The sequence below is a fragment of the Penicillium canariense genome (genome assembly GCF_028826845.1).
Source record: "Penicillium canariense strain IBT 26290 chromosome Unknown utg000002l_segment0_segment0, whole genome shotgun sequence".
Lineage (NCBI taxonomy): Eukaryota > Fungi > Ascomycota > Eurotiomycetes > Eurotiales > Aspergillaceae > Penicillium > Penicillium canariense.
Window position 1 is genome coordinate 2,361,669 of NW_026622729.1, and position 20,658 is coordinate 2,382,326.

Consider the following 20,658-nt stretch of genomic DNA (forward strand, 5'->3'; position numbering starts at 1 on the left):
AGGTGCCGCCTCTGATTGAACGGCCACTGAAAAGGCAGCAGGGAACCCATTTAACCCCGAAAAAGCCAGTTGAAACCAGTGAAAACCAGTTGAATCGGGTGGATTGCCCGAGTAACCAACCACTTCACCCTGACCAGCCCCGCCTCTCACCGCCCGGCCGGTGGGGGGAGGGGGTTGATTAGTAATGGGGTAACGCGCCGATCAGCTGCCTGAAGTATATCCCCGTTTAGGGACCCGATCGAGGCATGCTGTCTATTATGAGTCTCTACATTCTTCGAGGAGCAGGAGACGGAGCAGGAGACGGAGCATTGAAAGATTGGAAGCCAGTCAATGTACCAAAAATAGATATACATATCAATATGATCGACCCAGTGATAATACAAAGACTCCGAGAGACTATAAATGCTCCCATGTGCAAAGAATGAATGTCCTAAAACGCCGATTCGTATGTGCTCTCTCGCGCGCGCGCGCTCGTTTATCTTCTATGCCCCCAGGATTGTCCCATACGCATCCTCCACCTCCTTCGCAATCTCCAACAGGGTCACAATGATGATTTGATGGGTGATATTGGGCAGCTTATCACGCTGCAACCCAATCCACTCCAGCGGCGGTGTTGCCTCACCCATGTCCCGCAGCTGTGGAGTTTCAATGACCGGCGGCTTCAATGCAGTGTAGGTGTACTTGCTCTGTGGCACATTCACCACCGCCGTGATTTTCTCCTGCTCAGGGCCCGCGCCGCCGCCTTCCTCGCCCCCGCCGCTCCTCCCGGGCCCACCGGTTATGCGAACGGCCGACGGGGGCAAAGGCTTGCCGAGTCGGGAGGCTAGCGCCCGCGAGTGCGTCTCCCACATGTCGCGGATGAAACTGATGCGCGAGTAGTTCCACCCCACATCGACCTTGCCCTCGAACGTGCTGTGGAAGATGTAGTCGATTTGTCGCGTCCCGGGCACCTGCCAAGTTTCCATGCCGGCCACCAGTCGCGGCACCTTGAGGATCGTTCCGCCACGGGAGCCAGAGGCGCGCTTGGCAATCTCGTCCACCGACAGCTCGTCCAGGTGGGCTGAGGCAGGGCGGTTGATGCCGGAGAGTGCCACACGAAGCTGGCCCAACGTCAGACCCAAGGCGCTATGGATCTTGTTGGATTCGAGCGAAACGTTAAACCGGGCCTGGGCATCATGGGCCTCGACCTTGAAGATTTGGTTGTCGAAGAATGAGCTGGGGAACACACCGAGGTTGACATGCCGGACGTGAACGACTACGCCTGTGTGAAGGGAACCAGGTGCTCGTTCCGGCTCCTCGTCCTTTTTGGTCAATTCCTTGCTCCGGGCCTCGATCCGATCGGGAAACACAGAGGATTTGCGCCGAAGATACCGCTCCACCTCCCGCAAAGCTGCCTCGTATGCCGATTGCTTGTCTTGCACCAAGCGCTGCCATGCTTGGAAGAGCGCCAGGGTCTGAGACGCGCTCAGGGATGTGCAGAACACTTGGACCTCATCCCCTTCCAGGATACTGAACAGTCGCTCGCTTCCCTGGCCGGAGGCTTCGCGGACATTATACATCAGGAAATCGAACTGGGCAATATGGGCGACCAAAAATGGCTGGTAGTCGAAAGATACCTTGGCCTGCAGATGGGGGAAGGCGATCGAGGCTTGGATGAGTGGCGTATGCCCGGCCATCTCCTCGGGCCAGGTGATAGAGGTGCGGACCTTGAATGAGCGTAGCTCGACAATACCAGCCAGGCGACCCTTGCACTCGATGCCAACAGAGTCGAAATTAATACACATACTCTGCTCACGATCAGAGGTCTTGTTCGAAGACACCCAGGCATTATCAATCTTAAATTGTGCTTTGCCTAGCGTTGACCCCAAGTCAAGTTGAATCTCCAGTTTCTCCACGGCAATGGTAGTATTCCAAGGGAAAGCCGAAGCGGACGCGACCTGCTGGTATCGCTGTACAATGTAGGTTTGGGCTTCAGGCTGTTCCGACGGCGGAGGGGGCGAGTTGGAACCGGGTTCATCATCATCCGATGGAAGCCAGATCTCTTGGAATAATAGAGAATCTTGGACTTGCTTGGCATTCAACGAGACCTTCATGGGGCTCACTCGCAGGATTGCCGACATTCCACTCGTTCGGCCGAGATGTTTGCTGTTCATGAGAGAGAGAACCATGGACGGAACTTCAAAGCTTGCAGTAGACTCATTGGAGTAAACATGCTTCACCGAGGCCTCCAGGCTGTTGAATGCTAAAGACAAAGCAAGGAAGCGACCCTGCTCAGTCGACTGTACTGTATTGACAGTCACGTAGACACTCTCAAACTGCGCAGTAGCAGCTACCCTGGCGATTGGCTGACAGCTCAAACTGAATTCCTGTTTACAGAATAGCAATCCAAGGTTCACCTTGCAGCGTCCCAGAATGGAGTTTGGGTCTGGTGCGCCAAAGGGAGTCTCATGCATCAACTTCTGCGGTTGCAACTTTGTCGACATGGATGGTCTTCGCGGACAACTTTGTTGGCCCTGCTGTTGTTCACCCATGATCTCCTTGACTGTAGCGGTCATCTGCTTGACCAGAGGAACCAGGGTTGGATACAGGACATTGCTCGACGGGTCAACCTTCAGCTCTGCATTAAGTGCCGGGTCATCAGTGCCATTGTCTTCGAACTGAACTTTCAGGGCCACGCCTGGTGCCTGGAGAGTAGCCGTGGTCGCCGAGTCTCCTTGCACATATTGACCGTACTTTGCTTCTGAGAGCCGACTGCCCTTCAGGGTGGCCGTCAACAAGGTCTGGTAATCATGGCTCTGCTTCCCTTGTAGGGAGACTGTGGCACCAGCAAAGTCAACATCAACAAGGACCGATCGGACGCGTCTGTTACCAAATAGACTGCGGTCCTTGTTGCCGTTGTCTGGGGATGGGGCAGTGGCCCAGGCAGCCTTGCCCTCTCGCAAAGCCTCAGTGGAAGATGCGATAGAATTCCGTATCATATTGGCGGGAATGATGAATTCTGATACCGCACGGATATCGAGCGATTTTCCTGCAGCCTGGAAAGCAAACCACATTTCCTTTTCGCTGGAGTAGTAAGCCACATTGAAGGCCAGCTCAGGCATCAGAGCTGAGTTGAGTGAACGCTTTCTCCTGTCTGCGCGGAATGGCACCATCTGAAGCTGCATATTCTCAATCCGAAGCTTGGCCGCATTCTTCTTTTTGTTGGAGAGCTCAACCTGCTGGATGGAGAATACCAAATCCTCGGGTTGGCGGCCGCCAGAACCACCAGATAATGGAGTCAACATATTCCATGCAACCTGGATGTCTCGGAACTGCAACGAGTACAATGCATTCAGAAAGACTTGCGGTGGGTCATTATCATTTACATGAATCTCAGGCGCCTCTAATGGAGTTCTTGGTGCTTCGTGCTGGTTGCGATGTCCGAGCCTGCGAAGACGTTTCACTTCATGGGATAGATCCAGCGTCTTGATCCGTTCTTGGGTGTAGATGGCAATGTCAACTACCAGCGCAGCCGTCTCAGCAAACAGCTCAATGTCGAATTTGTCGCTGGTGAGGTGATACGCTCGTATGACTTCCCCATTTTCGCGAACCGTGGAAGTTCCCTGGAGTTTGATGCCAGCTGAGAAGCAACCGTATGGATTGCTCGTTGACTTTTCTTGTCTGCGCAACTCGAAGTTGATTTGGGAAGCATCAATGCTGAATTCGGGATACTGCATGGAATAGCCGCGGTCCAGGCCGTTCTGAAGTCGCATCTGCATCATTCCAAGACTGAAGATCATCTCTGCAGAGTAGTTCTTGCTATTGAGGCCAGGTGCGATGGCGTGTATTTCAAAACCAGCCATGGTGAGTCGAGATTTATACAGAATCGCGGAATCCTCCGACGCTGACTTGGGCTCTGGTTTTGGCTTCTGTAAGGAAAGCACGTCCCCAAGATGAGACTGGAGCACGTCCGCGCTTTGCTTGAGATCAGAGATGAGATGGGAAACATCAGGTCCGGTCAAAACACCAAGAAGGCTGCGCACAGCACTGGCCTCCAGGCGAATCAGCTCGATTGTCATATCAACCTCCAATTCTTTCCGCGCCGAGAACAGGTTGGCAAGAATTCGGCCATTGGCAGGAGGGATTTCCAGTATCGACAAAGTACGAGATCTGTCGCCTTCGCCAGACGTAAAGATGTGCGAATTCTTCTTGACGTCGAAATCCACTTCAATCCTCGACGTTTCCGTCGGCATCACCGACATGCGGGCGACTTCGCCAGAAACCGAATACGTCAAGGATGGTAGAAGGCTGAAGGTCAACCGATAATCATCCAGGAACATTGCCACATGGACATTGTTGAGAATAGGTTTGTTCGACACTGGGGCCTGTTCCGGCTTGGACTTTGGAAGTTTAACATTTTCCACAAGCTGTCGAATGTACCGAATTTCGTCTTCTATTAGGCGATCAGCAGTGTGCGCCATGCCAACTGGGTCCTCCTTCATGTCATATCGAAGCTTCCTGCACGAGCCAGCAACCTTCCAGTCGTGCTTGCACTTCAGCTCATTCTCATCAGTAATGAGCGAGAAATACAAGTACGGGTCGGCAATCTTCGACACCATTAAAGTTCTAGATTGACTGAGGAGCTCCGAGAAGCAAGCTTCAGCACTGAATAACACAGCCAGGTCTCCGTTTCGTGTCGTTTTGGTGCTCTGTGAGCTGTGAACAATAGATCCCCGAAGAGCTTTAGAAGCCAAAGACATTTTCAAATTAATGGCATCGAGATTGACTGATCCGAAGTCTGTGCCAAAGACAATTTGTATTTCAGTTGGTGTCTTCTCTCCAGGACTCGCGACCGGTTGCGCAGGTGACGACACCAAGGTGACAGTTGACATGACCTTTATCACCCCCTCGACGAGGTCCACAATTTCCCATCTCAAGCGGAGAGCAACGGAAGAGGAGTACAATTGCAACGTGGCAACCTTCTTCTGCGTTATTTTGTCTCCTTGCGTTGCCTTGTTTAGAATAAGCGAGGCAACAGTCGATAGATTCTCCACGATGAAATTGCTTTCTCTCGGACCAGGATCCAAAGAAAATCGGAGCGTTCTCACGGTACATGACAAGGACACCGATGGCTCTGGTTTGACCGGTTGCGGTTCGGGATTTGACCAAAGTCTCCGCATAACATAACTCTTTTCGACATGGGCAAGGTCCCAGGCTCGCCATTGGTCAAACCTAGTCAACACCATTGACTTGGCATTAGATGGTAAAGGTGGCCTGTCGCTTTGGCACTTTCGTTCTAGCTCTCGCTGATAGTGCACGGGTAGATTCTTGTAGATATTGCGAATCCTGGAGATGATCTTCCATGAGTCGTGCTGTCGCAAGTGAGTTGCTGCAACACGAAGAACGTTGGAGATGCGCGCCAAGAAAATGGGATCCGCCATATCGCCAGCTGAATGTGTTACAAAGTAGATGAGAAACTGCAGGCGCTGCTTGCTAGAAGCTGGGGTACGCTGGAAGGCCGATGCCACAGAGTCAAACATGGTTGTAGCTCGGCGGACTAGGAAGGCCAGACGTTCGACAGACTTTGCAGAGGTGACTGTGTTGAAGAGTCGCATCTGGAGATGAGAACGAATATTTGGCGCGGTTACCAGCCAGAAGTTCATGTCTTCTAGGTCGCAATTGAAAATGGCCTTTTCTTGAAAAGCATCTGTTCGGCTACCCTCGACCGAAATCGAGACATGGTCGGCAGCCGCATGAACAGTAATGCCTTGTTTGAGGCCTTCCAGGAGATCGCCCTTATGTCTCTCAACCCTTCTTTGAAACTCAGTGCAGAGATTATGGACTGTGATAGTGTACTCATCCCGGAACTCAATTTCTCTATTGTCCGGGGATCCTGATACATCAACAAGTCGCAGTTGAATGGTTGGGATTCGAACGGCAATCGCAGTCGATTTCTTTGGCTGGCTCATCGCCTTGTCATAGCCAACAATGTCGGAAATCACATCCTTTTGAAGGGAATCAATAATCTGGATTGGATGTTTCGGCTCGAGCTCTTCAATCAATGAGGCCAACCCATGAAGAAACCTTGGAGTGCAGAAACCTCTGATACCTAAGGGAAGATCAACAGCAAGATTGGTATATGTCGTTTGGTCGTCTTCAAATGTCAAAAACATTGATTTGTTGTTTGTCTCGGCGCCGCCATCTCCTCCCTGGGCAGTCTTATTGCTTATCGTCGACGGAAGCTCAGACGTATCTAAATAAAGCTTACAGTAGGAAAACTGAGGCAGGATCCAAGGATTAGCATCTCTGATGGCCGCTGTAGGGTATTGGCTCTGGTTGGCTCTTTTTAATCGGGCAGTAGACCAGCTTGCATCCCGGGGAGGTGGAGCAGGTCTTCGCCTGGACTCCGATCTGGATGAAGAACGAGACGCATTTTTGACGGAAGCTTTGCTATTTCGGAGGCTTGATGTCTCGGAATGCACCAGGAAGCTTTTGGAGCTTCCGTCTCTGTGCATCCCCGAGAATCCTCGATATGACGTGCCTATTGAGACGTTCTTCTCGTGGATCGGCTCTGGCATTGAAGGTATCGGCATTGTTGGGGGCAACACCGTTTCATCACCGTGTGGAAGTGACGAAGTCGGAGCAATCTCCTCCCAGTCAAAAAGTAGCCATTGTGCTCGGTGGGTTCGTTGGTCATGAACCTTGATATGTTCCTGCTGCAAGCGTCGACTATCTGTAATATCTTGTTTGCGAATGGCCATCTTAAGTCCAATAGCCAATTCAACGAGACCCAGGGGGGAAATTGTTTTTTCAGATGTTTGGAGAGACTGAGAGACCGATTGACGATCCACCGCAGCGATAGTAATGCCGGGAGCTACAAAGCTCATCCGTTTTGAAAATTTCGAGTTTGCCCAATCATTAAATTTGATGCACAGGGGTTGAGAAGTCAAAATGACGGCTACTTGTTCAAGGAGCACGGAGATATGGATCGACGCGATGTTGGCTCTCAAAAAGGTGACATCGAAAAGAACCGGTGGGAAGAGTGGGTGCAATGTATTCTCCTCATTGTCAAAAGAAAAATCGAAGCTTTTCAGACCAGAAACCAGGCACGCGATGAAATCTGTGGAACATTCACCTAAGACTTTTCCAACATCAAAGTCCCAGTTGCAGACATAGGTTGGCTCCGCGGGGGGCAGTCCAAACAATCGGTGACCATATGCTGAAATGCCGTCAATGAACAGCTGGGTGCCAGATATAACAGAAGAGCCATTCGACTGAAGGGATTGCAAATCCAGCTTGACTGGACTGATCGAAAGCTGCATGTCCATGTAGTAATTTGTAAACCGCAGGTCGACCTCAAGGGATGCAGCACAAAGCCTTGAGCACCTGGATAGATCATATATGCTTTCGGGCAGCAGCGCACAGGGGCTGTCAACGGTGACATGCACCAAAACATCCATATCATTTGACTTCCGATTAGGGTTGATCCCAGTGGGATTTGAAGGTTGCTCATCGGCATAGGCCAGCTCCTGGTACTCCTCCAGTGTTTTGAAATGCATCTCATCGCCAAAGTAGTTTTCTCGAACGGTCATGAAGCTCTTGATCAAGAATCCATAGAGGTACAGCCGTGGCGAGGCTCCGTCTATATTGAGAATTAAAGTGTCGATCAGCTCCGACGATGTGGCAGAAAAGTAGTTGTAGGATCCATCGATGAAAAGGCTATCCAGTGTGGCCATGGACTTTTCCGGAAGAAAAGCGTGTAACGTATCCCACAAAGGTGTTAGGTAGTCCACCTCTCCGTCTTCGAGATTAACCCTGAATTCGACTGCATTTTGCTCGGGCTGGTACCTGTTCAAGGGTATCGTCACATTGGACGTCAGCTGCTTGCCCTTGATGACAATGAATCGATTGTCCTCCAAGTCAGAAGGGTTGCTGATAATGTTACGGTCGTTGACATTCACGAACAGTTGAAGGTTCAAGAAAACAAGATCAATGTTATAAATGAACGGAATGAACGTATGGTAATCCGACGGAGGGCCCGATGCCCAATCGCTGACGAGGTCAGTCAGAAGAAAGATATGGTCTCGCAGGATGAACAGCTCCAGATCCCGGCTTTCGACATTAAATCGCCATGAGCGAAGACTGTTCCAGCTGAGGGGGTTGGACAGGTCACAAGTGACCAGCTGTCGAGGGCATTGCCATAATAATCCATGATTCACACTAGAAGACATTTTCGATTCTCGGAGATCCAGCAAAAGATCGTTCCGGAAACCCTGGCTTGATGCGACCATATCCATGCCATAATTGATAGTGGAATCAGAGCCAACACGAAGAGAAAGCCACCCGAACGGACGTATTTCAGGGCCAATGTGCCCTTTTTCGCCCTCCTTTGGCCGAGAATTTCTTCTCTTATTTTGCTTCTTGGCCTTCGAGGCCCCTCGAATGGCATCGGCGCGGCCCTTCCACATCCAATCCTTGGATGGCTCGCGGGTCGGAATGCGGAGGGTGAGTTCTTCGTTAATTTCCACTCGCAACTTGAAGAGTGTGCTTTGACGCAAGACCCCTGGTGCTAACTGCTCAGCGGGTTGAGAGCTTCGATAGAAGTTCGGGAAAAAAACGTTCTGTAAACCGACGCGCTCCCTGTCCGCCCAAGGACCATAATTAATCGTGCCTCCGTCAATCTTCAGGTCAATTCCCCATTCGGGTGGAAGATCGTGATTGATATTTGTGGCTGAATGTTGGTCTGAGCGAGCAGATGCCACGGGCTCGGGGCCGACGCGCCCGGGAATATCCCAGAAATACGTCAAATCCAAGGCAGGACTTTCAAGGATAGTAGAGAATCGCCCATACTCGACCGAATTCCACTTTTCGTGGTCGTCGTCATTTTCCTCATCCAGGTATCGAGAAAGGCCGGCCCATCGAACATCCGGGAACTCGGCTTGACTCCTTGGCATACTATCATTCTGCCTGATCCTGGCGTGGAACGATTCCACTGACGTCTGAAAATACGGAACCAAATCACGAATGCTATGCCACATTTTGCGTTTATGGAAGCGGTAGTTGAAGGGATTCGTCCGCTTACGCTCGGAAGAGCGTTCCTCCTCTTCCACGGTACCAAGCACTTTCGCAGTTGCGATTTGGTTCTGCTTAAAGTCGGGATTTGGTCGCATCTGAATGACTGAATTGTTGAACTTGAAGGTAAAAAGCTGCCGATACAGGTCCAGCGGGCCCGCCTTGCAGGCAGCGATTTTGCCCGCCGCGCTGTCGAATGTCGTAGTCAGAACAGATCGAGTATTTTCATTGCCAATGACGATAGCGCCCTTTTGGCAGTCCAGCTTGACTGGGAGGAGCTGAAGCATGTGGGAAACAGATTCTGAGAGCTCCGAGTCGCGAATGTCTGTGTCCCAGGGTCCCCCCAACGTTTGTTTCTGACGCATGCTGCGCTCAGACTTGTCATCAAAGGTCGACTTGGTTCCACTTGCAGACCTGATGTTGAATGTACTCTCGGTCCCTTGGGTCTCTGGCTGACCCTCCGCCGGAGACTGGACGGATTCCTCATCTTCACTCAAGCTGCTGTCCCTGTATCCGAAGCCGGCAAGGATGCTGTCGTATGCTGGGGTCCGGTTGTATATGAACCACTCTAAGCCGTAGGCATTGATTGAGATCCGGCATGGTAGGGCAATCTTCTTCTCGACACCACCTTGTTCTCCAAGACTGTCGTTTCGGCTTGCGGCGCCTGCACCATCACAAGGGACAGATCCATTGTGATTTGCATCATTTGGATCCTTGTTCTTGCGCCCGGCATGTGAAAAATCCGTCCGCTCGACTGTGCGCTTCCAATACCTCCATGTTATGAAACCTCCGTGAATGAAGATTGTCTCGTTCGCGCCATGATAGCGAATTCCTTTGAAGAATATTCGGCCGCCTAGTAAAGATACTTGAAGCGCGCTGATGTCGACATAAACGCGATAGTAGTGCCAAGTGTAAGCTCGGATTGCGTAGGATAGGAGGGTCGCGAACAGCCGGTTAAAATAGAGCAGAAAGAATAGGGCACTTTCCCTTGGTTCAGCGACAACAATCAGCGGAGGGCATGCAATTTACTCACAGAATTAAGGAGATGATGAGCTCCAGAATAAAAAACCTATGTAGATCAGCAATGCAATCCTTGGGAAGGCAATCACGGCTCCGACAAACCAATTGAAGCTTGGATCCGGCGTCAGGTAAGAGGCCGTCAAGCTTATACTGGCCATTTCTGGGTGAAACCGCCAGCTGGCATGAGCATCGTCTCAGCGACACAGAGCGACCCGCGATCGACGAGCCCGAGATGCGCGCGCGGTCATTTGGGTTCTTGTTGGAGGCAGTCGCGATATGCGGGTGTTGAAAGTCAAGGCGGTGTCACGAGAGGATCGTCATCGGCACACGCCTGCCTGCAACTTCTCTAGGCTTGTCAACAAGCTCCACCCCCCTTCACGTTCAGGCGGTCATCGCCTCTCTTGGTTCCACGAAATGAGTTGGTGACCTGATTTTCCTCTAAGAACGCGGCCTCCCTCCCGAAGCGCGCTCGTCATTCACAAGTTGTCCACAGCCATGACGGCTCCCGTTGGCGGAGGTACAGGCTCAAGCCTGGCTCGAGCGATCATTATCACCTCCGGTGTCTCGGCTCTAGTGTCGTCGCTACTGTCTCTTGTGTGAGTTTATTCCACTTGGGCCCTACTCGGAACTTTGTACGGTGGCGGTCGTCATTAACTCCTGAGCTAACATACTGCATTGACTGGCAGGTCCATATGGTTTCAAACGTACGAGCTTTGTCCGCGACTACAACAGCCCCTATAGCTGCTAACCCAGCTTTCCTACAGCAAAAACTACCGGAAACCACTGCTTCAGCGATACGTGGTTCGCATATTGCTGATGTTAGTATTGGGTGGCAGCCGAGAGAGCCCACAGGCCAAAGAAAACAGTGCTGATAAGGAGCAGGGTACCAATTTATGCAGCATCATCATGGACTAGTATTGTATCACTCAAAGCGGCTCAGTTTCTTGATCCTATCCGTGACATTTATGAGGTATGCGACGGGCAACGTCAAGCTCGCTGAGTGGGCTCGTGCTAACAGGGGGTGGGTTTTGCTAGGCGTTCACCATTTACACGTTTTTTCAGCTCTTGATCAACTTCCTGGGAGGAGAGAGAGCTTTAATCATAATGACCCATGGCCGTCCCCCAGTCTCACATGCATGGCCGCTCAATCATGTCCTCCCGAAAGTCGACATCTCCGACCCGCACACCTTCCTTGCCGTGAAGCGTGGTATCCTCCAGTATGCCTGGTTGAAGCCCGTTCTAGCCCTCGTTTCGATTGTGATGAAGGCGACAGACACCTATGAGGAAGGCTATCTGAGCCTTGGCTCGGGCTATCTGTGGACCGGCATTGTGTATAACGTCAGCGTCACCGTCAGTTTATACTCTCTGGCCATGTTCTGGGTGTGCTTGCACGATGACCTCATGCCATTCCGCCCGATTCCCAAATTCCTCTGTGTTAAACTCATTATCTTTGCATCATACTGGCAAGGTTTCTTCCTGTCGATCCTACAGTGGTTGGGGGCTCTTGGTAGCGTGGCGGGATACACCCCAGACAACCTGGCAGCGGCGATTCAGGATGCTCTGATCTGCTATGAGATGCCTATCTTTGCCGCCGCCCACTGGTATGCGTTCTCCTGGCATGACTATGCCGACCCTACTATCTCTGCTGCCCGGTTGCCGGTCAAATATGCCCTCCGGGATGCATTTGGGCCTCTGGATCTGGTGGAAGACACCAAGATCACTCTCCGAGGCGAGAATTACGAATACCGACTCTTTGACTCGGGCGATAACATTATCGCGCATGCGGAATCCCATTCGCGGGTCAAGCGCGTAATGGATGGTATGAGATATGAGCGGGGTGGTAAGGCAAAGTACTGGATTCCGAAGCCCGGAGAAGCCAGCAAACCCGGAGAGGCTAGCAAACCGGGAGAATTCAACAGTCGTACACCACTATTAGCGGGTGGTGACACCAGTCACCGCAGCCGGAGTGAACGAGGCAGTCGCAGTGAACGAGGCAGTCGCAGTTCGACCGAGCGATTCCGGTCTTATAATGAGATTGGAATCACACTGGACGATGATGACGAGCAACTATTCACCCAGGCTCGGGCCCTGGAGTTTGGAGACTGGAATGTATGTCCAGATGCGCGTACCCTCGCTTTTCACGCGACTTACTGACCATTCATAGTATCCGGTGATCACAGCCAATGAAGTCCCTCGGGATCAGCGGCTCCCTGTCAGCAGGGGCTACCAAGATACAAATGGCGGAGGCGATGTCAAAAAGTCCCGTTCACATCGGAAAGGCCGAGCGTCGGGCAGCGAACGCCGGCGGGATCCCAATACTAGCTCTAGAAAATCTAGCAAGAGCTCGGGTGCGCCACGTCCCTTGCAGCGCAATGCCAGCTCCACAAGCTCTCACAATTCGCATCGCAGCCAGTTGGTTGACCTCGTGGTGGAAGACCGTGAAGCTGAGGAAGAAGACCGCGTTCAAGCCCAGCGAGAGCTTGGATCTGCCTGGGCGGGAGGTGAAACCCGACGTTTCTCGTAAGTTTGAGGATTTATTGGCCAGCAAGAATCGCTTCATTGACCCTGTTCTCATTTTCTAGGAGACCGTCGGGACAACCAATCGTAGAGGCTGACGCCGAACCTCCGATCCGGGAGGTCCTAGCCCAGCCTGTTCAGGGAGAAGAACAAGAAGAATCGCGTTCGCGATGGGCTTACGGCGTGGAGGAGGATAACGTATGGGGCAAATAGTGGTTTCCAGTGTACTTCTCATGATGCGGACGCGACCAACAGGGCTTCGTTTCGGGCGCGATTAGCCGATTAGCGTTTGTACAGTATTTAGTTGGTTCAAGGCCTATACAATTTTCTCCTGGCATGCTGTTGTCGCCGAGTGGAACCCCGGATGAAACAGCCCATCAAGAAACACGAGGGCCAAGAGCCAGCGCAGCCGATGTTTCTCTACGCGCCCAACCTCCCCCACCAACCAGTTTCGCAAGCAGCTATACATAGCACCGCTCGGTGATAAGCAAAGATGTGACAACTCCACGGGGGACCGACGAATCAGACACCCGCACCGGCTCCGCTGGGGTGATCACCACCCGCAATCGCGTGTGCTGGCGCCCGCGTCGAGGATGAATTGCTGTCCTGAGTATAGCTCCGCATCCTTAGCGGCCTCCCGTCTCACACCAGGATGGTCCCTGGACGAGTCACGAAGCCTATTCTGCATAGCTGCATGGGCGATGGAGGGGCCCCTTATCCTCTCTAAGTGGGGTCCATCCTCTTCCTTCGTACGACGGGGTTCTTTGTCCTTGTTTTTGTTCTCTTCCTTTCCTGCATGTAGTTGCTGGAGAGGTCCTCCTTTCTTTTCTTTCCGTTGCACGCCTTTTCTTGAATCCCGCCTTCTGGGAAGGTGATGGATTAAGTTTCCACCGCGCTGGCCGCAATGACGCTGGCTTTTGATCAAGCGAGCTCCCTAGTCACCGGCTGGGTACGGTCATGCTGGGAATGTTTGTCCGGTGTGGAGGGACTAGGTCCAAAGGGCCAGCAAGCGGAGGGAAGAGGTATGTATTCGGTCTCCGCGGTCAAACCATAGCAAGGCTCCGAATTAATATACTGACGCTGCACTCTAGGTGTCGAGCGGGAGATGCAGGTATGCCATAACCAACCTCATCTCGTCCCTCCGATGAAGCTGGTTGTGTATGATGACCTCCCAAGTCCGGGTGTATGTCACCAGCCTCGACATTCGCTCTCGTCGTGGTTTGGCGAAGGGCGGAATCTCGCCTCGCGCGCATCGGGCCGGGCAAGCATCTCCTGGAAGAGGCACCCACCAGCGCCGTTGAAGATTAGCGCTCCATCAGACTTCCGCAGGGTGCAATCGTTTCAGATGCAGCCTTCGCCGATAATGTATCAACCCCTCCAACTCAGTATTCACCGATCTGGGAATCGATTATCAGATCTTCCTTCCTTCGACTCCTTTGCCCTAGACGAGGCCAGCCCACGCAAGACGTTGGCAGTACCACCGCCTGCTCTCTCCCCCGCGGGTATTCGGTCTCGACGCTGCCAGTCCAGCGAAGCTCGAATTTCTCTGTCTCGCAAGCCGGTCGGCTCTGCAAACCGCCGGTCGCTGGCAAATATAGAGGAACCTATTGAACCGCCTCAGCCGGTTCGCATTGCAAGTGTTTTGATTCCCCATTTCTCCACTATCAACCCCGTCGAATCTCTTCTACCGGAGGATCCGGTGCCAATGCCTACCTATGTACCCTCCGTTCCTTCTGTTTCCAGAGTTCCTACGCACTTTAGGTCGAAGTCCGAGGAAAGCAACATCACACTCGACACCGAGCTATCCATCCACGTGAAAACCGAGGTGCTGGGAGAAGAAGCCCCTCGAACTCCCCCAACTGCGAAGCATGCCGATGAAACCACAGACGTTCCATCCCTCCAAGATTCGCCGTCGTCAGCCAGCTCGCGTACAATGCCATCTCGGATCTCCTCGTTGCGTCGTCCTTCTACGGCCGAGAACCGGAAGACTATTGCCTCGGTACCACTTCCCAACCGTGTGACTCAATGGTTTTTCTCCAGCAAGCCCGCCTCGCCCAAGCAAGTCTCGCTTGCTGGTGAGAATGGTTTTGAATGGGAACGAACTCGCACTTTAAGTGGCACCACAGTCAACTCGACCATCACGACCATCACTAGCGCTGCGGTGACCCGGTGGCCTCATGCTTCTATCTCTAGTACCTTCACCAACGGTACGACTCCACGAACCTCGCTGCATGGTCCATCTCCAGCTGCAGAGAAGGATATTGAAGCTGGCTACTCTCAACCTACTATTTTCGAGGGTCGATCACAGCAATATTCATACTCTACCTCTCATGCCAAGGACCAGGTTCGGTACCGGGGCTTAGCTATTGGTGTGGCTTTCTAGTTCTCCTAGTCAGTCTGCAGCATATTGGACATTTGGTTCTCCTGGGGCTTTTGACTTTTGTCCCGGGAACATTGCCGTTTGTGTTTTTGACTTGTGTTTGCTCTTGATTCTTCTCTTGCCTATGTTGAAATACCCCTCTTCGAATTCCTGTTTGCGTTTGTCTCGTTATCCGCCTGATTTGAGCGTTTGGGGCAGAGGTAATAAGTCTGCCTATAGGCGGCATAGGTACTAAGGGACTAGGCTTAATTGAAAAGAATGATCGTTGGCTCACTCTGCGTAGGGCTCAGGCCAGTCTGTCGCGTATTTGTGTTTGTAGGCTAGTTGCATTAGTTCTTGCATGCATAACTTTATGGTCTTTGAAAAATTAACGGTATAGTGCGGCAATCGAGTCTGCGTTTAAGCAAATCTACAACCAGTTTGGCATGAGCAATGGCACATTGCCACCACTACTAAGGCCATTTTGAATTCATGCAAGCAAAAAGGGATGGCTGTCACCTCCGATGTCCACGCCGCATACATCCGAACGATTTCTCATCGGGCCAACCCTACCTCTAATATGTCGGAATACGTGAGGCAGGCCAGTTCGACTTGCGGTCCTTCTTACCTGCCAGAGCCTTACACACGAGCCAATATGCTGTGTCTATTCTAGAAGCTTGCCAAAGCACTTAAGCGACACAGTTCGCCCTCGTATAAAAATAGAGGTGAGGCTCTTGAGTCTGAGTTCTTATCTCATTGGTGCGAGGATCCAAAACCCAAAGTTCCTCGTTCTTCGCCGGTCCAGTCCCCAAAGATGATCTGATCAGTAGTCTAGGCATAGATGAGCATTTCTTGAAGCACAACTCCGGGTATAGCATTGCCGTACAAGATCTCATAATTGGAGTGGATGTGGTCTTGGACATGAGCATGCTGTCTGCGTACACCTTCCAGGAACAGCGTCGATTGAAATATATTCTCAATGATGGGTTAGAAGAATTGTCTAGGTAACACTGAAAATTTCTCAAAAACCTAGGCATCAAGAGCGTAGTCGAGGAAGAACTGCTCGAACGATGTACTGAAAAGCAAGGTAAACTTTGGAATTACAAATGAGCGCAGGGCGCTCTATCCTCCAGAAGGGTATCATATCACATTGCGAACCACAATGTGGCATACTAGCATATCCAGAGAATCCAAAAAAGACAATATCACAATATGGCATGTAAAGGTGCAGCGAGGGTATCTGGTCGAAGGAAGAACTGCACAGGAAATAGAGTCGAGAGAAGTATTTCTCATGATAATGTACAAGGCGGAGATGACCCTAGGTGTGAATCATCAACAATAACCTGAATCTTTCACTCAGAAAGCAACATCACTCCACAGATAGAATCTCCACCTCCGGTCCGGCTCCACTGGTGGAGGCAGTCTTATGGTGGCCGTTTTGCATGCCAAGAATCTGCCACGCTCGGCCCATCATGCCATGACCCAGGCCCTGAGGGAACTCAACGGAGGCCTTGTGAGCATGCTTTGGCAGCCGATCGCGTAGCGCACGCTCTCGCTTGGCAGCAGCAAGACGATCTTGTTCGCGCTCGTGATGGACAATGTCGTCGCGCCATTCGGACCAGTGCTCGAAATCTTCGCGCTGCTGGAGCACTTGGTAGCGGAGGCGAGATTTTGACGGACGCCACGAAGTGCGGCTGACCTTGCTCTCATCCTCGGTGGATGATACCATAGTTGACTTTAGATCGCACACACGAGAGTCCTTTGTGAGTTTGAGGAGGTGGGTGAGGACATCTCGACTTTCCAGGGCAGTGCGCTGGATCTTCTCTTGCTCAACTGTAGGAGAAGCTTGGGTGAGTGGCGCATCCAGCCAGGCGTGCATGTCGGTCGACCGCTGTACCGAATAGGGGTCGAGAAGGCTGGCGCGACGGCTCTCCTCGCGCAAGAAACGTACAGCGGCTTGGAGGCTTTTGACTTCGGCACGAAGGCTTTCGTTTTCCTGCATTGCAGCCAACGAGGCCTCATTGTCAATGACGATGCCGCCGCCTGTAGTCGTGACACCAGCGGTTCCAGAGATCCGCTTCATCCTTTCTAGGCGGCCCTTGAATTCATCGCGTTCCGCCTCGGCAGCTTGGAGTTCTTTCTTCTGCGACTCAACAGTTTTCTCAAGTTCCGAGCTCGTTGCCTGGATGTCCTCTAGCTTGGCTTCAAGGTCTTTCACCATGGAAGCTTTCTTGCCTGCCTCACGCATGCGCGATTCAAGAAGCTCAATCTTAATGCTTTGTTCCTCAAGAGTGTTGTCTTTCACACCGAGGGCAGTAGAAACTTCATGGACTTCATTTCTCAGGCGGCGGATCTCCTCATCAGCATCTGGCGATATCGTCTTATTGGACTTCAGTTCCTCTGATCGGGCGATCCAAGGGAAAGCACCCCTTTCAAATTCAGCTGTATGAGAGAGATCCGCCGAGATTGAGTCGATTTCTTCTAATTGGGCACCCAGGCCGCGCAGGTTATTGACAAGCGACGACACGGGATCATCAGACACGGTAGCACCGTCAGAAGTCTGCGCAAAACCTGCGACAGCCTGGGACATGCTGTCCAAAATCTCTTCCATAGTATAAGGCTCAGTACGAGCCTCGTCACTGGTAAGACTCACAACACTCTCGCTCATTTTGCGAGCAAGTTCTGAGAGTTGTCTGGTGGAAGTCTCGGCCTTTTTGAATGGCCCATCGGCGTCCTCTGAGAGTGCAAGGGACCTAGAGCGCAAATCTTCAAGAGAGCGATAAACCTTCCCCATGGCAACCTTGTACCCACGAGCCTGAGATACAAAAGAGCCCAGCTGTTTCAGAGCGAACGTTTCCTCCTCGGTAGTCTCACTGCCCTCTCCCGGAGCCGGAAGCTTAGACTGCACTAAAGATATCAACCGAGCAACGACTGCTGCCGTATGGTCAAGGTACGATTGGGACAGACTGGCCCGCATGCACAACTCGTCAGCGAACACCTCTGGGGTGGAGGGAAGAAAGGTTTCCGTCAGGTGCGTAAGTAAGGCAATTGATCGCTGCAACTCCACTGCAAGCTTCTTCGTGTTCACTTCGTTCTTCTTCAGGTTTTCGATCCAGAAGTTCAAGGTACGCTCAACTGGTTCCATCTCGAACAGAGCTACCTTTATATTGGCGAATTCTTCCGGTGAACAAGCATTGATGTAATTCACGAAGCGACCACAGACAGTCGAGATCCACAGAAGGTGCTCAGAGACCTCATGCGCGTACAGGATCTCCTCGTGGGTTGAGATAGATGATTGCTCAGCAATTCGCTCACGAATGGTGTTATTCATAATAGTGGCCTTGAAGCTGACACGCTTGAAACGGAGAAGAGCGAGGACCGAGTTTCGCTCTCCTTCATAATATTCCGGAAGGTAGAGCTTCGCAATAGCGAGGTGCTGCGCAGCTTCTTCTGCATCCATACGGTTCAGTTCCACATCAATGGATTTCGTCTGCGACTTCGATACGGAAGCCTGAAGCTTCATGTTCAAGTCCATCATGGCCCGTGAGCGGGTTGTCAGGTCGGTAGCCTCTGCTTCGGTGATCTGTTGAGACGCCTGCATATCTTTCAGATCGCCTTGCAGATTGGTGACCAGTTCTCTGAAGCGAGACAGTGTGTATTCCAGATCCTCAATCACCTCGTCCTGTTGCGCAATCTTGCGAAGATGTTCCGTGAAAAGGCCATCGCGGTAGTCAATTTCTTCTTGGAGTTGCTTTTCAGTCTCAATATGAGTGTACTCCAGCTCGTCGGTAATTTCTTTCAGTGCTTCTAAGTCCTCGATGGCAATCTTGAGCTCATTGATCTCCTCCTGGTAACGCATGTTCTTATCGGCCAGTTCTTCAATCATTTCCTCGGCTCCCAATGCGGTTTCCAGCTGCTGCTTGAGGTCGTCCACATTGGTCTCTGCGACCAGAAGTCTCTCCTTAGTAGCTTCATAGTCGGATTTGACAGCAGAATACTCTTCGAGATCCTCTTCAAGCTCCTTGATTTGGGCCTTGAGGTCCGATTCTTGCTGCTGCGTCATATCTCGCAATCGTATCAGGGCATCACGAAGGCGTTGGTTGGATTTTTCCATCTGCAACCATCCTTGGCTAGATCGTTCTTCAGGGCTTGTGACCTGGCCAAACTCCTCGTTCTCCTCTCGTAGAACCTCGACCTCTAGTTGAAGCTCTTCCAACTTTAGCCGCAGAGTCTCACACTCGTGCTTGAAAGCCTCGGCAGTTTCTTCTGCCATTTCCCGATCAAGGGTAGCCATTTCCATGAGAGACTCGTGTTCGGCTTCAACTCGTTCCAATTTTTCGAGACGTGCTTCGGTTTCTTTGAGGTTCTTGCGCAGTTCCGTGATTTCCATCTGCTGTGGCTGGTACTTTGCTTGTAGTTTCTGGATAATCGATTCGAACTTGTCGCGCTCCGTCTGCAATTGTTCCAGCATTTTGAGTTTCTCGCGATCATCCGCCCGTTTCTTCTCCATTACCCGGAGCCTGGTTTGGAGTTCCTCCAACTCTCGGGCCGTAGCAGCATTCTGGGTTTGACGTGTCATGGTTGGCGCAGCCCCTGGACGAGACGCTGGTGAACGAGTAGCCGTCAAAGACTGTCTAGCTGATTTGGGCGCGGGCGCGGGTGCGGTCGCTGGAGCTGGTGTCAGCGCGGCTTCCTCGTTTTGTGGCCCTTCTCCTTCAGTGTCAAGGAACTCTGCGGCAGTTGGTTCTTCTAGTGGTCCGGTTGTGCCAGCTTCGACTCCATCGGATGCCTTTGTGGGGGCAGTTTGCCGCAAAGAGGGACGCTTCGATAGACCGGCCGCTGAAACGGTGCTGTGGGACCCCGGTCTTGAAGTTCTCAGTGCCGGACCAGAAACAGACGGGCGCGACGCTCGGGAGGCAGCAGGTTGATATGTAGCTTGGCCCGCTGAGGATCTAGCTGTAGAAGCTAATCGTGGACGGTTGGATGCAACAGTTGAGGTACGCGGAGCACCACCAATCGAAGAGCGGTTGGAGGGTGCCGTTGACGAGGATAACTGTTTTGTCGGGGACTTTGTGGGGGACTAGATAATGCAAAAGATCCGCTTAGTCGCGAAGTTGGAACAATAGGTCATGAAACAAAGAAACAGGCCTACCCTGAGCGATGATCGTGAGGCCTTCGGCGCCGGTGTCGGGGTCCCAGTTGCATTCGTGCTTTGGCGCTTAATCGCCGTCGGGGGCAGCGCACCAGATTTCCGCACACCTGCGGTGGCTCCGATCTGGGACTGTCTGCCGGCAGTCGCAGTGGGAGCGGCTCTGACGGTTTGTTTACTCTCCCGCGGGGGTTGTTGAAGCACCGTACCAACAGCCGTTGGGCGAATGAACATGCCGAAACCTGGTTCACATTTGAAGTATCGCTCTCCTTGAACCTCACCATCATTCTTGCCACTGGCTTCGGCCAATTCAACACCGATCCACTCTCCATTCGCGAAGTTGGTGAGACCGATGAAACGAACTGTAGCCTGCCGTCCATCGGTCAGCGTAATCACCGTGCCGGGAGATACTTCTTGGCCAGTCATCGTGAGATTCAGAATCAGAGACTCACGACGAGCGCTTTCAAGACGGCCGATGGTGGTTGTCGGTGGGTGGTGGGAGACAACGGAGGTTGATGCACAAAGGAGGTCCGCCGCAACACGCGGCGCCGATCATTAATAG

General features: G+C 52.1%; 4 protein-coding genes across 4 annotated transcripts; 2 read left to right on the top strand and 2 right to left on the bottom strand.

The window, feature by feature from the left end:
- Window positions 1-482: 482 nt before the first annotated feature.
- Window positions 483-10,229, bottom strand: N7482_004055 (uncharacterized protein; the record flags this gene model as incomplete). The annotated part of the gene is made up of 3 exons (XM_056686180.1): window positions 483-10,032; window positions 10,085-10,120; window positions 10,174-10,229. 3 exons carry the CDS (start codon window positions 10,227-10,229, stop codon window positions 483-485), a joined length of 9,642 nt encoding a protein of 3,213 aa, XP_056544922.1.
- Window positions 10,230-10,566: 337 nt separating this feature from the next.
- On the top strand, window positions 10,567-12,801 carry N7482_004056 (OSTA/TMEM184 family protein; the record flags this gene model as incomplete). The annotated part of the gene is made up of 7 exons (XM_056686181.1): window positions 10,567-10,667; window positions 10,758-10,775; window positions 10,836-10,889; window positions 10,954-11,041; window positions 11,107-12,180; window positions 12,236-12,591; window positions 12,654-12,801. 7 exons carry the CDS (start codon window positions 10,567-10,569, stop codon window positions 12,799-12,801), a joined length of 1,839 nt encoding a protein of 612 aa, XP_056544923.1.
- A 691-nt stretch (window positions 12,802-13,492) lies between these two features.
- On the top strand, window positions 13,493-14,971 carry N7482_004057 (uncharacterized protein; the record flags this gene model as incomplete). Its single annotated transcript, XM_056686182.1, has 2 exons — window positions 13,493-13,610; window positions 13,680-14,971. 2 exons carry the CDS (start codon window positions 13,493-13,495, stop codon window positions 14,969-14,971), a joined length of 1,410 nt encoding a protein of 469 aa, XP_056544924.1.
- Window positions 14,972-16,316: 1,345 nt separating this feature from the next.
- Window positions 16,317-20,522, bottom strand: N7482_004058 (uncharacterized protein; the record flags this gene model as incomplete). Its single annotated transcript, XM_056686183.1, has 2 exons — window positions 16,317-20,027; window positions 20,100-20,522. 2 exons carry the CDS (start codon window positions 20,520-20,522, stop codon window positions 16,317-16,319), a joined length of 4,134 nt encoding a protein of 1,377 aa, XP_056544925.1.
- Between the last annotated feature and the right edge of the window lie 136 nt (window positions 20,523-20,658).